At 39.9% G+C, this 17,795-nt stretch overlaps 1 protein-coding gene across 5 annotated transcripts in view; it reads left to right on the top strand.

Moving 5' to 3' along the window:
• The window catches only part of SLC25A26 (solute carrier family 25 member 26), a 176,091-nt gene that overhangs the window by 25,587 nt on the left and 132,709 nt on the right, over nt 1–17,795 (top strand). For all 5 annotated transcript variants that reach the window (XM_003940207.3, XM_074404521.1, XM_074404523.1 and 2 more), the window contains 2 exons: nt 14,716–14,820; nt 16,003–16,050. In XM_003940207.3, the coding sequence (XP_003940256.1) occupies nt 14,716–14,820; nt 16,003–16,050 (153 nt within the window). The remainder of the gene's footprint in view (nt 1–14,715; nt 14,821–16,002; nt 16,051–17,795) is intronic.

Consider the following 17,795-nt stretch of genomic DNA (forward strand, 5'->3'; position numbering starts at 1 on the left):
AAGGACATTCTTATTGGATTATGTCTCTTGGGGGTTCCTTGGTCCCTGAATTGGTAACGCCAAAATATCAAACATCTGTTTATAGTTTTCATGGAGCTGGGCTCTTGGTAATTTGCCCAATGTTGGCTTCAGACTCTTGGCCTCAAGGGATCCTCAGTAGCTGAGACTACTGGTGTGTGCCACCAGGCGTGGCAATTCTTAGAGAATCTTAAGAGGACAATTGGGAATGTAGATTGAGGACTTTTCATATGAAGTACTTCTTGATGTTCACACACACACACATTTACAAATGAATGAATGGTGGGGTCTCACTGTCACTCAGGCTAGAGTGCAATGGTGTGATCATAGCTCCTGTAGCCTCTAACTTCTGGGCTCACGTGATCCTCTCACTTTAGCCTCCTATGTAGCTGGGACTATAGCTACCTGGACATGGTGGTGTTGCAAATACCACCATGCCTGGCTAATTTTTTAAAACAATTTTGTAAAGATGGGGTCTCACTATGTTGCCCAGGTTAGTCTTGAACTCCTGCCCTCAAGCAGTCCTTCCACTGTGACCTTCCAAAATACTGTGATTCAGTCGTGAGCCACTGCACTCTGCCAGTATTGACCTTAAGTGGACTTTAAATTCAGTTACGGTTTGGTATGCTAAGAAGTTTGCCAAATTTATGAAGTTTGTGGATATATTGGTTCTGATGCTCTAATAATTTTTGAACTAAAAAAAAAAAAAAAACTTCCTGAAGCCATTCAGTTACAGTTTTCTTAGTAAGTGCTCATATACCTATTACTCTTCTTGTTTTAGTAACCTGTTTCATTCTCTTAGAAGATAAACTTTTGATTTCAGATTCATGCAAGTATGGGTGCTAAGATTAAGATAAACCAACAGGTGAATTTAGAGGAGATACATTTTCATTTGTAAAATAAAAAGAAATAGGAATAGAAAACATTTATAGCTGTCAGTGATCACAAAGGTATGGTAACCTAGAGATAATAAGAAATACTTTAGTGCAATTATTATTCTGTAACACATTTGCTTTGATATATGGTAATTATGTTACAGATTCCTTAGAAACAATAACATATTTTATTGGTATTGAATATAGCCACAGTTACTTTCTTGAAGCAACTATGAAGGAAACTTAGAAACAAAAGAACACTGCCCAAAATAATAACCATTCCCTGTAGCAACAGCTTGATTAAAACTTAATGATCAATCAATAAAACTATAATTACAACCTTCTACCTTATGTTTGCAATTTGGAATACAGTCATATCAATATTCCCTTCAAATAAGATTTAACATGTAACAATAGCAAGAAGGGTCCCACTTGTGCCATTTTTATTACGAAGATTGTTGTGCCAAATCTCTAAATCCCTACCTCAATAATTTTACAGCTCGGTTTTCATCACAGACAGAAAAAGCCCTTTGAGAAGTAGAATCCATAATTAGATCAGAGGTTGGAGCAGGTTTTCTTTAACACTGCAGATGCTACAACGTTCTAGTGGTAGTGATTTTCTTTTCTTAAAACGTTTTAAGATTGGACTTTTGTTGTATTGTATCCTACTTTTGTCTTTCTTCATATTGTCAGAAATGAAGAAACATTGAAATTTCTTTGCCTTTGAAGCCGGCAAATGTGAATGTAATGTGTGTGCACAGGTGACAAGTACACGTCCTCATACACTTAGATGCTGTTAGAGTGTCTTTTTCAAGTGTCCTTTATAGTCTTGTTATCACTTGGGATTGAGAAAGCTAGGAAATAAATTATATCATGTTTTGAAAATATTTTTCTGACAGCCTCTAACAGTACTTCCCAAGAAGGCCTCTGCCCATACTTGACAATCAATAGCATAGGTAGCTAGTTACAAATGGAGATTTTTGGAGCTGACATCAGTGGTCCTGTATTTTAAACACAATTTCTAGATCATTATGCAATTCACCAATATTTAAATCCCACTAATCTAGGCACATAAAACATCTGAACTTATACCCCAGTAGTAAATATTTTTACTGAATTGGCTTGGCAGTTCCCTATAACATATCTCAGTAGGTCAAAACACTGGGTGTACCACTTGTAGATCAAACACTCTTTCCATTCTCCTCAAAATGACATATTTTAGACCTAAAAAGGCTAGTTTGATAAACTGGTCGTTTTTGAGGGTGACCGTGAACTCAGACATGTTGATTCAGATTTTACTGCAGTTAGAATGTGCGGAGACCTCACTGAGGTTTTCTCCGAGGCCCATGCTTTCTCACAGGGCCTTGTAGGGGAGGCAACTTGTTTTCAGGAGTAGGTCCTTTAACAGCTAACACGGCCCATGGACCCCCTTTGTACCACAGTCCATTCCAGGGTCTTGTTTGGTATCAGCATATGGGGCAACAGGTAGTTTTTATTCAGCTTTCCCACTGGTTAAAGGATTGAACACATAGATGCTTGTGGTGTTTGTCACTCCAGAGCATGGTGCACATGTAACTGAGTTTTCCCTAGTGGGAGCTGAAGCTATTTTGTTTATGTACTTAATATCGTATTTTAAAAATGAGTATGCAGGGTTCTTCATGATCTCCACTGGCCTTTTCTAAGAAGAATCACTGAGCATGATAGTAGAAAAACTTAAAAAAAACGTATTTTATCTTTTGAACTAATCATGCTTTTGAAATACTCAAAAATCAGTACAGATTAACTGTCACTTAGAATTGGAATGTTTTGCCATATCTGTGCACAGTTGTATAATTGAATCGTTGGGGGAAGATTGAGTAGAAGATAACATGGCTGCCCTAGGCCACAGTGCAGTGTAGCTGACGATGGTAATTGTTTGTATATAAAGATGAATGAAGGTAGAAGGGTATGGCTATTAGCGGGAAACACAGAAGCTGAAACAGAACCGTCAGATACCTGCGTGCACTCGAAGAAGGACTTCTCTCTCTCTCTCTCTCTCTCTCTCTCTCTCTCTCTCTCTCTCTCTCTCTTTTGATGTGTCTAAGCACATCCGTGTATTATGGGACCTTTCACCCAGTTTTCCTGTTTACTTTTTCAGCATGTCTGGGAGTCTTCCTTCAGGGCATTAAATACATAAGGCAGGCAGACTTTTAAGTTCCTTCTTGGCAACCCTAAACCATAAGAATTACACAAAAAAATTATCTCAACAATGTAAAAAATAACCTGTTTTCCAGACCCCTTTTCTTGTGTATTCTTTCCTCACTTGTGCATCTTTGATTCCTTTTTGTAATAGTTTACTTTTGTTCAACTCATCTTAGATTCCTTTACCGCTTTTGTTGTCTTTACTTAGTGATGTGGATTTAGATCTGAAATCTCTCATATGTTCCAGGCATTGAGGATGAAATGGCGGGATAAAATACTGCCTTTTAGAGGCTTGCTGTATAGAACTGGAGATGGACATGTAAGTGCACTACAGTGTTACAGGCATTTTATGAAAATGAACTATAGACGGTTCCTGACTTACAGTGGTTCTACTTAAATGACTTTACGATGGTGCACAAGCGAGATGCATTCAGTAGAAACTGCATTTCAAGTTTAGCATTTTGATCTTTTCCCGGGCTAATGATAGGTGACAGGACGCTCTCTGGAGATGCTGGGCAGTGCACGTCATAGTCAGCTGTGCTGGTTTAAGTATTCTGAGCAAGTTTCAGGAAGGTGAGGCTAAAGTAATGAGGCTCCATGGGTTAGGGGTATCACATGCATTCTCATCTTGAAATGTTTTCAATTCAGGTTGGGTTTATTGGGACATAACCCTGTCGTTAATTGAGGAGCATCTGTATAAGGTAGAGTGAGAGGCTGAAGGGAAGGAGTGGTTGATTTTCTCTGGATTGGGGTAGGTGGGTGGATGTTGATTCATAGAATAGCCAGCCTTTAAGCTGCATTGAATTCATTTAAAAAATGATGTATCTATTTAAGGTATACAACATGATGTGGGATACATATAGATAGTAAAGTGGTTCCCACAGTGAGTGAAGTAAGTTAACATATCCGTCGTTGCACATGATTACTCTTTTGTTTTTGTTTTTGTGGCAGGGGCAGCTGAAATCTACTCATTTAGCAGGAATCCCAGTTACAGTACAGTTGTATTACCCTGCATTTAGAATAGGATGGTTTGTTAGGTCAGTGGTTGCCGGGGAGGGGGGGGGGATGTTGGAGTTCTGAAAAGCTTTTGTTAGGTAGTTTGAAGTTCCAGAAGGTTGGAGCACAGTGTGACAGGGTCACCCTGAGGTGAAGCGGGGGCTGAGAGCTACAGGGCTTTGCCTGCTGTGGTAAGGAGTTGGCCTTTTATCTTTTGATCAGACTTGTAATTTTAAGAGGGTCCTCTGGCAGCTGTGTGGAGATAAGGAGACTATTAGAGAAGTCCCCAAGGAGAACCACAACCAGGGCAGAGGGATGCAGAGGGATGCAGAGGGAGAGAGTGAGTTCAAGAGATGTTCAAGAGGTAGAGCTGGCTGAAAGATGATCGTTGTTTCAGAAGCCCTTCCAGTGACATCCTTCAGTGCGTTTTTGATCGTGGATGCCTTTTAGTTTGTTGTGCACCTGCTTGAATTCTCCAGTGGAGTCTACTGAGCTAAGTTCAGTAAGCATGCCCCATCTTTGCAGTGGGCTCATCCATCTGAGACTGAGCTCATACTCAGAGAGGGGAAGAAGATGAAAGAGAGAGAGGGTCAGGACACAGGAGGATCAGGGCTTGCCCTGGCTTGGCATTATCTGTGTGTGGTGATGACCTTGCTTGTAGTTATTTATCTATAGTACAGGCATGAATGTGCTGAAGAGATTTCTCAGGGAAGCCTTTAGAAAGGAACTTCATACCCCATCTGCCCCCCATCCCCCCAGTTTCTCCATGACTTCCTTTTCTAACATATTTCAGATTGTTTTCTGTTGTATGGATTTTCTTTTTCTAATATAGTATGTAGTGTTAGTTCATATGGTACTGATTCATGATCTGGGAGAGTGTATTTTATTGATTATATTGTTTGGTTAGTGGACAAAAGGGAAGGGAAGCTCTGTGTTAGCTTTTTATTTAAGAGCTACATCAGTTTATAGAACACAATTAAGTTGAGCTTTATAAATACAATGTAATTTTCATATAGGATGATGAAATTGAAGAAACCATTCTGAGCCACAGGAGTGTAACTTGGTCAGGTATTGTCACTATATTGTGAACGGAAAAACTGAATACTACTCTCAAAGGACCAAAATACCAAAGGAGGTTAGGATTAGCCACTTCGGAGTGAGCCTGTACTTCGTCAGTGAAAGACATGTAATTCCTAAAATATTACCTTGTTAAGATTAGGGTTCTTGAATTAAATGCCACTGTAACTTATTTGCTTTGGTTTGTGATTGTGTGCTTTTCAATATTAGAGTGCCTGTTGTATATCTAACACTATTGAGAGGTGCTAAGAGACACAGAATAAGAAACTTGATCCCTGTTTTTGAGGAGCATTTAGTAAGTTGGATCCATCTATTAAATAACTAAGTAGTATTTGAGGATGTCTTTAGGGAGGTAGCATGGTATGGATCAGAGGCCATCAGATTACACAGATCAGGGTCAGATTTGTGACTTGTCCACGTATTTGCTGTGTGTCTATAGGCCATTTACTTGCCTTAACTGAAATGCTGTGTCCTTCAACTTGAAAAATAGAATGAATGCCATCCCAGTCACAGTTCTTACAAGGATGAATGATACGGCACTTACAAGTTGTCCAGCCTAGCGTCTGGCACACAGAATGTTGAATAAACATTGAGTCTAGCCCCATTTCACACAAGTTGCTGCATGTGGCCCATTTTTAGAATTTCCTAGTTTTGGGAGGAATATCAATTCAGAAGATGAAGAAATTGAAATTCAAAGAAGTTTAGTGATGCGCTCCAGGTTTCCCAGCTATTATGGATAATAAAACACCATTGCAGAATTAGTAGCTATATAAATATTTCTCTGTATAATTCCAGGAGCACCTCTGTTTTCTTTTTCATGCAGTATTTAAAAATTGGCTGTAGTGATAAGTATATTTTGTGCAGTAAGGAGTCACAAAACTGGTTTCTTAAGAAAAGGTCAGGTTTCAGAATTTGCTATTGTTTACTGTGATGGGCAAAATAATCCCCTCCCTCATAAACATGTCCTATTTCCCAAATCTCTGAATGTTTCCTTACATGGGAAAGAGGTTTGGCAGATACTGTTAAGAATGTTGAGGTGGGAAGAATTTTCTGGATTATTTGGTTGGGCACAGTGTAATCACCAGGGTCCTTAGCAGGAGGGAGTGGAGGTCAGAGAGAGATCTGAAAATGCCGTACTGCTGGCCTAAACATGGAATGAGGGGCCACAAACCAAGGAGTGAGGGGAGCCCTAGAAAGCAGGAAGTCCACGTTCCCTTGGCGTTTCCAGGAGGAATCCTGCCAGACTGACACCTTTCCGTCTTAGCTCAGGAAGACCTATTTTGGAATTCATACCTTCAGAATTATAGATAATAAGCTTGTGTTTTATTCCACTAAATGTGTGGTGATTTGTTAGAGCAGCAAGAGGAAGCAAATACAGTCACCATTGCTACCTCCTCCACTTTCAGATTTTTGTATTGGTAGGAATCTATAAATCCATCCATGGGGTGTTTGTCACCTCCTGTGAAGTCGTGGCTCATTGCTGTTATGGAAAAGTGAAAAAGCGAAAAGCCATTTGAGGCTTATCTTTGGGTTGCGTAAAATTCTGTAAACACATTTTAGACACAGGGTCTAAATGCTGATAGGTGTTTTCATTGAGAAGACTTCTTGTGCAGTCTGGTTTATCTGTGACAGCAGTCTTTTCAGGCGAGGGAAGACTACGATTGAACTTATTTGCGTGACTGGAAGGAATCTTATAAGGGAGAAAGATTTGATGAACATAGGTCCCAATGTAAGTAGGTAAAATTTAAAATCTAAGGAGTGAGGATTTGTGAATTGATTTTGTCAACAGCTGTGATTCCATTTATCAGCAGAAGATGGCAGACTTGACACACAAATGAACTGTTATAGAGGTTTTTGATTTTTAAATGATGGGTGTAGAAAGAGGTGTTAAATATTCTTAATTGGAAACCTTTCTAAAGAGAATTTTGGGAGTTACAAAGAGAATATGGAAATGAAATACAAGTAAACAAATTGCATTTCAGAAATCTTTATAGTTTCCTAGGGTTTCTCCCTGACCCCCCCATCTTAACTAATTCGTCACATTGAGTCTGCTCTGTAAAGTCCAAAGTAGCTTTTGCTTTGAATATGATGAAACTTCGATTGGCTCTGTTCAGTGTATTGTTAAATTTCTGTTGAATTGGTTATAGAGTTGCCTGTTGAAACATGAAGCATTAACTGAAATTAAACCTTGAAGCTTTAAATGCATTAGGTGTGTAGAAGTATGACATCTTTATTGAAAAATAATTCTGGAGATGTTAATCGGAAGACTTGGGTTTCACTCATGCTTCCTGAGTTGAGTAGCTCTCTGACCTTCAGTGACTTCTATCATCTCAGATTGATTTATACTGTATATAAAATGCTGACATAATTAGCTTCTAACATCAGAGGAATATTTGCAGGTAGTTGATGGAGTTTCTTGGAGAAAAGTCTTAAATATAATTTTTTTTTTTTTTTGCGTGAACTATGTTGAAATAGTTGTGAAGAAGATGTAGTGTTAATAAAAGGTATGATTGGGGATACCCAGGAACTTAGAAGAGCATTTCCAGAGTGAGAAGACACGATATGATTGTAAAACCCTGGTGGTGATATGTTGGCGGAAGAGAACTTGGCTGTGGCAATGAAAGAACCAGAGATTTTAGCAGCATTCTTCTCTCTCTCCCTTCACTCATCTAACATGAGACTGAAGTACACTGTAATTTTTTCCCTTTCAGACACTTAGTTTTATGCTTTGTAGTCTTGCATCTTGGGTTTTTATTTTTGTTTAAAGAGATGGTCTCATAGGTGGCCTTGGCCGGCTTCAACCTTGTGGCCTCAAGTGATCGTCCTGTCACAACCTCCCTGAGTAGCTGATACAGCATGCACGCCCACCTGGCTCTTGGTGTTTCCTTTAATAAATACCAAAAGGCAACATTTAGCCCTTAGTTGAGCAGTCAATTAAAAACTTAACAGAAAAGATTTTATTTATGTCAAGGGAAGAAAAATCTTGGTAGCGGCATCATTATCTAATCAACATTTTAATCTAAGGTTTCATCATATTTTAGTATGTTTAAGGAGGCCAGCATTGCATTTTGATGTTGATAAAGTATGGAGGGAGCATGTTTTTTACTTTATGGAATACCTTAGTAGTTCTTGTTTTTAGATAGAACTTTAACATGTAAGACATTCTGGGTTTAGTGCAAATGCCACTGTTCCTATGTTATGGATGCATACTGAACCTCAGATTTATGAGGAAAGAAAGCTCTACAGAATGGATTTATTACCAAGAGACCCATAGATGACATTACCTTTATTTCCTTTTATAGAACCATAATACTGTAACATGTTTTTGTTCTTGTGCAGTGAAATACTTTGTTGTAGCTCAAATTCAAATCTAACAAAGATCAGAGTTAATAGAAAACCAAATGGAAGGCACCGGAGGTACTGAAGGAAGCAGAGGCGTTACTTTGTAGCGCCTCGCTTAAGCTACAGTTGCCACCCAGCAGAAGTCAGGAAGCCATGCCGGGTGCTTTGTACCCCTTGGCTGGTTAGATTGTTTTTTGTCAGAGAGTCTTTTTAAGGTTTTTCTTCTGCATTTGTATTTTTAAGAACTAAAAACATAATAGTAAGAACATGGAGAGTTATGAAGCATGAAGTTCCATAAATATTTATACCAAACCACAGAAGTAGACAATTCCTATTTTCTTGACATATTGGGGTCGGATTTCACTCTTGACCTCTTGAATTGAAAAATACAGGGAGTTAGTATACCCTTTTCTTTCTCTGATTTTTTCTTATTTATTTATTTATTTTCATTTCTTTAATGAGTTCATTTGCTGGGAGCTGTCCTGTTAGGTTCATGTAGGTTTTGTTGGACTTACACCCAATTTTTGACCTTACTGGTAAGGTGTTGAATCTGTTTTTGTGGATTTATTGTTACTGAATTTTTAATAGGTCATTTTTGTTAAGGCTAATAGGTAAGTTGACATCTGAAAGCATATTTTAAATTAGTCATTTCATTTTATTTTTTCTCCCTCACTTAAAATCTTTGGTCCATAATAAACACTTTTACCTTTGAAATTATGTTTAAAAACTTACGAAATAATAAATGCTAACTGTAGAGAATTTAGAAAATATAGGTAGGTAGAAAAGAAACATCTGTAATCCTGCTCTGTTTTTTCCCTGCTCTTTACTTAAGTTTATGTATAGGCAATAAATACATGAAGAGGCGAAAAAAAAAATTAGGCTGGCGTAGTGGTTCCTACCTGTAATCCCAGTGCTTTGGGAGGCTGAGGCAGGTGGAGTTTGGGACCATCCTGGACAGCATAGCAAGACCCTGTCTCTACAAAAAAATGAAAAAATTAGCAGGGTGTGATGGCACACGCGTAGTCCCAGCTCCTCCAGAGACTGAGATGGGAGGATCACTTGGGCCCAGAACTGAGGCTGCAGTGAGCTATGACCATGCCACCTCACTCCAGTCTGGGTGACAGAGCGACACCCTGTTTCTATGTACATTTATATGTAAATTCTAGAGTATGGAGAAGTCATTTCTGTGGAATTGATGATGATGATTTTTTTGCTGATCCATTTCCTCCTGGCTAGTTTCATTTGATTTTGAGATAAAATAATACATCAACTGATTAGTAAGTTTGGTGCATACCATCTTCTTGCTCTCAGAGGTGCTTATGGTTTAACAGAAGGGGAAATGTATTTTACAAACTATGTGGTATAAGTTAATAAGTAAAAAATGTCAGGTAAGAAAGCTTATTTGGGAATTAAGAATATGGAGGGAGGGAATCTTTTGAGGTTAGATAAGGTATAATTTTGGAAATTAAGAATTACAGAAATAAGGACCTAAAAACATACTATAAAGATTTCTGGTCCGAGTCAAGAAAAATTATATGCATCTAATTGTATAAGTATATATGTATTTGTCAGTTTTCTGAATTTCAAAATGAATTAAAAATAGACTCTGGAAGGCCAGGGAAACAACACTCGAGAGTTCACCAGCAGAGCTCGGACCACAGTCTAGGGCTACAGACCAGACCCTCAGTGAGACCACTTCTTATTCCTCTCTGGAGTTGAGCCCTGAATGAAAGGTCCAGTTTAGATGCAGGGGTGGCCTCGAGGCGGAGGGGCAGCCCTGCTGAAGGGAGGTAGTCACAGAGAGACAGGGCTTGAGCTTCAGGCTTCTGACTCTACCTTTTTTCATTTCCTATGAGGTCTTCATGTCAACCTTTGTCTGCTGATAGCACTGTCCCCTGTCATATGTACAAATATTTACTGCCTTAAATAAAACCACACTGTTGCTTGACCCTGTGGCCCTTGTACCTCTGAACCGATCTCCCAACACCTAGGCACCTTCCCCCGATGGTAGTCTACACTTGCTCATCTCTCTCAATCCCTTAGGAATTGGTCGTAATGGATCTCCCACCCCAGCCACTCCATGGAAACAATCCTGGTGAACTCTGTAAACCCGCATATGTGCACTGCTCGAGACTCTTGATGCATTGCTTGCAAATCTCCGTTTGAGGCTTCTGGCCCCCTTGCACATCAAGTAGGGTGCTGGGTTGCTTACCATCAACGTGATCCTGGCTGACTTATGGAATAAAGAATATATTTTGAAAGACTGGCAGACACTGTTGCTTCTGACTTCTCCTTTGCCCACAGGATACTGATTTGGTTTGTGTCCCATGTTCCTGATGCTTTGCTAGATGTAGATATTCTCCGCCTCCCTAATAAGGGGTGGCCACGTTGCACAACTCTGGCCAGCACATGCAAGGAGATGTCTGCTGGGGGAAATCTGAGAGAGGAGGCCTGTTCTTCTTGCCTTGGACTCCGTTGTGTGATGAGGTGGTGCTGGAGGATATAAGAGCTGTCTTTTATGGGGATAGTCAGGAGACCTCAGGATGAGAAGCCAACGGAGCTGGGTGGCCTGGGCAGAAGGGTAGGGAGAGCCTGGCCTCTTGTTCACTTTGAGGTTCTGGACTAAATGTTGAACTGCCTGTCACCAAATAAGTGACATAATTAACTGTCATTTATAGTCATGGTCCTGGTACTTGCATTTAAAAAAGCAATTATTTTTGTAAATGAATGTTCAGTTCTCCCAGTCACTCCAAATAGCGCTGTCCATTGGAGCTATAATATAAGATACAGGTGAAATTATATTTTCTAATAGCCACATTTAAAAAAGTGAAAACATCTACTAGGATGAATTTTAATAACCTTTTATTAAACCAAACAAATCCATAGTATTTAGATTTCACTGTATAATTAATTTAAAATAATTATTAATTGGGTGTGGTAGTACTTGCCTGTAGTCCCACCTACTCAGAAGGCTAAGGTAGGAGAATTGCTTGAGCCTAGGCGTTCCAGCCTGGGCAACATAACGAAACCTCATCTTTCTTTCTCTTTTTTTAAAGAATTTTGTACAGGATATTTTACAATAATTTTTTGTATCAAGTTTTCAAAATCTGTCTTTTAACACTTGTGGCACATCTCAATTGCACTAGCCACTTTTCAAGTGCTCCATAGCCTTATGGGCTAGTGGCCTGCATATTGGCTGGCATAGCTGTAGAATCAGACCCCTGGACAGGAGTGGTGATTAGCAAGACCTAACTTACCTGATTGCGGTCCTCCTGCCAGGACAGGAAGGGAGAGACTGACTCCCTTTGTATTCCCTACCTGGGAAGCCTCCCACACATGAGAGTCAGAAGCTGGGCAACCAGAGAAGGTTGGTGTGCCTGTGACGCTATGTACCCCCTTTTGTTGTACCCACTGTTGCTTGTCCTTCAAAAATAGATGTTCCCAGGGTTCCATTATTGGCTTTTGATCTTTCTTTTTGGTTCTGTCTTTGGGTGTTACCTATTTTGGTTTTAGTCATCATCTATATGCTGATGACTTCCATATCTGTATTCACATCCCTGTTATTTTCTAGTTTTATAGCCATATATTCATTTCTTGGATAGACATAACCCCTTACCTGTCCTCCAGACTTCCATTGCCCAGTCTGAACTTACCTTCCCTCTTCTTCCTTGGACCCCTAATCTTATGTTTAGGGACCACTGTATACCTGTTACTCAAACCAGAAACAGGAGCATCTTACTGTCTTCCTGCTTCTTCACTCCTCAACCTCCTGTCAGTCCTCAGGTCCAGTGCATTTTACTCCTGACTCTTTCCTGAGATTTGACCCTTCTTTTCTGAGCCATATTCATTACCAGACATCTTTTATAGAACTGCTGTAGCAATTTCGTAGCCCATCTCCTGCCTTCTGGCTCATGGTCCCCCTTTGCTTCTTGCCTTTCTCCCCACCCCACCCTCCAGCTGTCCTGTGCACTGTAGCCAGAGTGATCTCCCTTAGCACACGTTATCATTCCACTGCTTCAGCTTTTTCAGGTGTTCCCATTGACTATGGAATGAAGTTCCAGCTCCTTAGCCTGTTATACAGGGCCTGGTCTGTCCAATCTTACCTGTCATTATTCCTGACCTTTCATTTGGTACTTTGGTAATACAGAATGGTGTGGGTGGCTGCTGGCTGTGGAATGCTGTGTTGGTGGGGGCTGCCGCTGATTCCCCTGAATGCCCTGCTTTTGTATTAATGTACTTTCTTGTATTGTTTCCTCTTCCCACCGTGCCCTTTTCACCTTTCTGGCCAGCTCACTGTGGCTCATCGGAACATTCTATAATGGTGTAATCTTTGGCAGTTTCTCTGAATCTGGAGACTGGACTAAATACCCCTCCTCTGCATTTCCCATAATCTTTGCCCATGCCCTCTCTATTTTGGCCATATATTATTTAAATTATTTATATGTATTTGTGGGTTCTTTGAGGCCAGGGCATCATCTTAGTCGTCTTTATCATGGAATGTCTTGTGTAGTATCTGGCTCCATATGTATTTCTTGAGCTGAATTAGATATGTTTGAAGGGAGACTGAGTGGAAAAATATGTCGACCCAAGTTACAGACAGCCTTATGCATAAGAAGCATTCATATGTTCGGTGAATTAAGAACTGGAAATCAGATTATGTTGCTTTGTAAATCTTGTCAGTTTTGGTGGGAAAATAACTTCAGGTAATAAATCCTTTGTTACCACAACCATACCCTTTGTTGTAGTGTATCAGCATGAAGCATTGTTATTTTCTAGCTTTAGAGGTGATATGCCCATGTTAGCTGACTTCATGACATCTAAAATCACATCACATGGTGTCTTTGTCCCACTTGTCATGGGGTGCTGGGGCTTACATGTGTTCTGTGCCCAGTCGGCTCTTGCCAAGACTAATTCCCTTAAAATAGGGGTTGGCAAGCTGTCACCTGTTTTTGTAAATAGTTTTACTGAAACATAGCCAAACTATTAATTGATACGTTATATATAGCTGCTTTTGTGCTAAAACAGCATAGTTGAACAATTGAGACAGAGACCATGTGGTTTTCAAACTATAAAATATTTCCTATTTGGTTTTTTACATTGTAAGTTTGCTATAGAGTTATACCTTAGAACCATTTAATTGTTGGCAGACAAAACCTTATGTTTTACTACAAATTGAGTACTGATCTCTGATTAGGAATCAGGAGAATACAGATTAAAAAGCATCTTTGAGTTGTGTACTCTTTTTGGTGGGGTGGTTTTCTTAAATTGATTGCAGGATAGTCTCGAACTCCTGGGCTCAGTTGACCTTCACGTCTCGGCCTCCCAAGTGCTATATCTTTGTTGTTCTAGGTTATGTATATGAAATCCAAGTTGCAGAAAAAGTTTGTACCTTTGCAGACTGCTAGATGCATAGAGGCTTAATTACAGGACTTCCATTACAGCGTTTAAGTCTCTGTTTATACATCTCCCTCCCTCTACATTACCATCCATTCTCCAACCTTGCTGCCTTTCCCTTTGTAGGCAGAGTTCCTCTGGGTTTGACTAATTGTTTCTTGTTTCTGTTTCTGAAAATAAGTAAGCTGCCTTTATAGGGTAAGGGTAAAATCCTGGCAGTGTGGATTTGAGGTGACATATACCTGTCCTTAGCATGTCACCAAAGGCGATATTAGAATCATTTATTGTCTGGTAGCACGTCTGCTGGAATGCTGGAGGAGAATGTACGAGGAGTCCCTTTTCAGTTGCTGCGTGATCGAGAGGTCTGGGGGCTGGAGGTGGTGAGGGACGGAAGGGTGGGGTACCAGCTGATGGTCAGCTTGCCTCTACAGATGTGTGTATTACTTCTAGTAAAGCAGAGGTTCCTCTGGCTCATCCTTCATCATGCATGTTTGAAATGTCATGTGCCAGAAGCAGTTCTGGGCGTTAGGGATTCAGAATAAGTAAATGTGCTTGTTGCCATTGGGAGACTTATAGACAGGCGTTCTTGGAACAGTGTGGCAGGAGTTGGGAAGATCTATGCCGGACAAGCCAGGAAAGGTTCTGTGCCGACAAAACAGTGTACGTGCTTTAATGGTCCAGTGGTTTTAGGTTTAAAGAAAACTCAAACTTTTTGACATCTTCCACTAAGCCTACATATTATACCTTTTTACTATAATTTTTGCTTATAAAAACATTTCAACTTTTATAGCAGTTATTTACTTTTTAGGATATAATTAAATTTATCTTTTAGGTTGCCTGCCTGATTCGAGTTCCATCTGAAGTGGTTAAACAGAGGGCACAGGTATCTGCTTCTACAAGAACATTCCAGATTTTCTCTAACATCTTATATGAAGAGGTGAGATGTGTTTTTAAACTCTTCTTTGTTAAGATTTCATAGTAGCTAATATGAGCACTGTGGATTTCATCCTAAAGGGCCTTAGAGAAAACTTTAGAGCTAAATTTAGTGTCCAGTTACAGTAATTTTTTGCTAAGATTATCTTTGCCTTTTATTCATTTTTGAATATTTTCCTTTAAATGTTTTTCAAATTTCTAAGCATAACATTGAGTGTTACTACAGTACGTGTATCGTGAATTGTAATCATCCTGCAGTTCTTCTGGAATCAGATGTGAAACAAATTGTAAATACGTAAAATGAATAAAGATATACTACATTAAAACATCTCTATAGTATTTTTGGTCCATGGAAGAGAAATATAGTACAGCAGTAATAACAGTGATCGGTGTCATAATGTTTATACCAAAATGTAGCTCCTCTTTAATGATGCATTTGAAGCTCTCAGTCAGAAATTATTCTTCCTGGCTATGTGACTAGGGAGCATTTAGCCACTCTCCTTTATAGTGTTTATAGAAGCGTGTTTTTAAAACAAGAAAATCAGTTGCATGGAAATTTTCAATGAGTCTTGATTTTAGAAAAGTTATTTCTAATGGTCTGTTACCTAGGTGAGGAGACATTGAATATCTAATTGTACAAATGAGATGAAGCTATTATAGCTTCTCTGTTGAACTATGTGGATGGGTAATCCAGGTTTGTCTGGAAATATTGAACACTGCTTTGAGAGATAATGGATTTCTGATGTTTGAAGCTATAAATATAATTCTGTTATGCATAAGGATAATTGGCATTTGTATGCATTTGATTTTGGAAATGTATTTAAAGCATCTCAAATGTTTTTTTCAAGAGAAGACATGTTATAGCAATTAAATACGATATAATTAATATTTAGTAGAATACAGCAACTAACACTAAGTAAATATGTAGTCAGTTTTATTGTTAGGGATGTTCTATTTCACAGGGAGCTAATCTGAGCTCCCTTTGGAGCCAGTTTCAGAGGTATGTAAGTTAAATAAGATATAGTATATACCTTAGGCCAGTTTAGAATCATTAACCTCTTAGAGAACTGTGGCAATTGTGAATGTTTTCGAACTCAAACGAGAGCAGGTAGATCTGCTACATACAGAATGTCCTTCAGAAATCTCTGCTATTCTTTCTGAACTCTTGGCTGTTTGTCTGTTTCAGGGTATCCAAGGGTTGTATCGAGGCTATAAAAGCACAGTTTTAAGAGAGGTAAGTCACTTACTTTCTGTTATTGAAGTACAAAGGCATGATGTGCTTTGTTCCATAAAGTTTATACTTCTTAACAGTTAGAAATACATTTGGAGAAACTTGGTTTAAAAAATCAAAAACGGAAATTATAGTCACACTTTAGTTTTTTCAGTTTTTATATTTAAAAGAATGGGTAGAACGGGTTTGCTGGAAGAACAATTTCAGTGGTCAGAATGGCCCGTCGTGTAACTGACTTCTTATTCTAGGATGACTAAATATCTATCATAGTTGAAATACAAAGAAATAACTACTGGCTGGCATGGTAGCTCATGCCTGTAATCCCAGCACACTGGGAGGCTTAGGCAGTGAGACCACCTGAGGTCAGGAGTTTGAGATCAACCGGGCCAACATGGCGAAACCCCATCTCTAGTAAAAATACAAAAATTAGCCGGTCATGGTGGTAGGCACCTGTAATATCCAGTTACTCAGGAGGCTGAAGCAGGAGAATCGCTTTAACCCAGGAGGCAGAGGTTGCAGTGAGCCAAGATCGTACCACTGCACTCCAGCCTGGGTGACAAAAGCGAGACTCTTTCCCTTTTTTTTTTTTTTTTTGAGATGGAGTCTTGCTCTGTCACCAGGCTGGAGTGCAGTGGCGCAATCTCAGCTCACTGCAACGTCCGTCTTCTGGGTTCAAGCGATTCTTCCGCGTTAGCCTCCCGAGTAGCTGGGACCACAGGCACGTGCCACCATGACTGGCTAATTTTTGTATTTTTTAGTAGAGACAGCGTTTCACCATGTTGGCCAGGATGGTCTCGATCTCTTGACCTCGTGATCCACTCACCTCGGCCTCCCAAAATGTTGGGATTACGGGCATGAGCCACCGTGCCCGGTCGAGACTCTGTCTCAAAAAAAAAAAAAAAAAAAAAAGAAAACTACTAAGGATAAGACATCAAGTTAAATACTGAATTATGAGGAACTAATGAAAAATTGGTGATGAAAGATGCACTCTAAGACAGGGACCCCCCAACCCCAGGGTCGTGGACTGGTTCCGGTCCATGGCCTGTTAGGAACTGGGCCACACAGCAGGAGGTAAGCAGCAGGTGAGTAGGCTTTACTGCCCGAGCTTCACCTCCTGTCAGATCAGCAGCAGCATTAGATTCTCAGGAACACGAACCCGATTGTGAACTGCTAATTTCAGGGATCTAGGTTGTGTGCTCCTCATGACAATCTAATGCATGGTGATCTGAGGTGGAACATCTGAGTTGGAACACTTTTATCCCAAAATCATCCACCCCACCACTGGTCCATGGAAAAATTGTCTTCTGCAAAACCTTTCCCTGGTGCCAAAAAGGTTAGGGACCGCTGGTCTAAGAGATGGGTGTCTCAGAAGTTTTTATCAGGCAGTTAGCCCTTGGCTTCTTGATAACAAACTGTGATGAGCTGGGAAGTTCAGTCTGGACTGGAGTCTTGGCACTGCAGGTGATTCACAGTGCAGTTTGCCCCAGGGCAAGCCACTTCACCTCTCTTTGCCTTCTAACTCTAAATTTCTGTGATTCAGCACATGGGAAATTTTCTTTTGTTGTTTTTGGTTGAAAGACCAAAAGTTTACCATCAATAAGTAGTTTCAGTATATTACTGCGAGAATTATGCTATAGGCCAGGCATGATGGCTCAACCCTGTAATTTCAGCATTTTAGGAGGTGCAGGTGGGTGGATTGTTTGAGCCCAGGAGTTTAAGACCAGCCTGGACAACATGGTGTGATCCCT

The sequence above is a fragment of the Saimiri boliviensis genome, chromosome 8, assembly GCF_048565385.1.
Source record: "Saimiri boliviensis isolate mSaiBol1 chromosome 8, mSaiBol1.pri, whole genome shotgun sequence".
Taxonomy (NCBI): Eukaryota; Metazoa; Chordata; class Mammalia; order Primates; family Cebidae; genus Saimiri; species Saimiri boliviensis.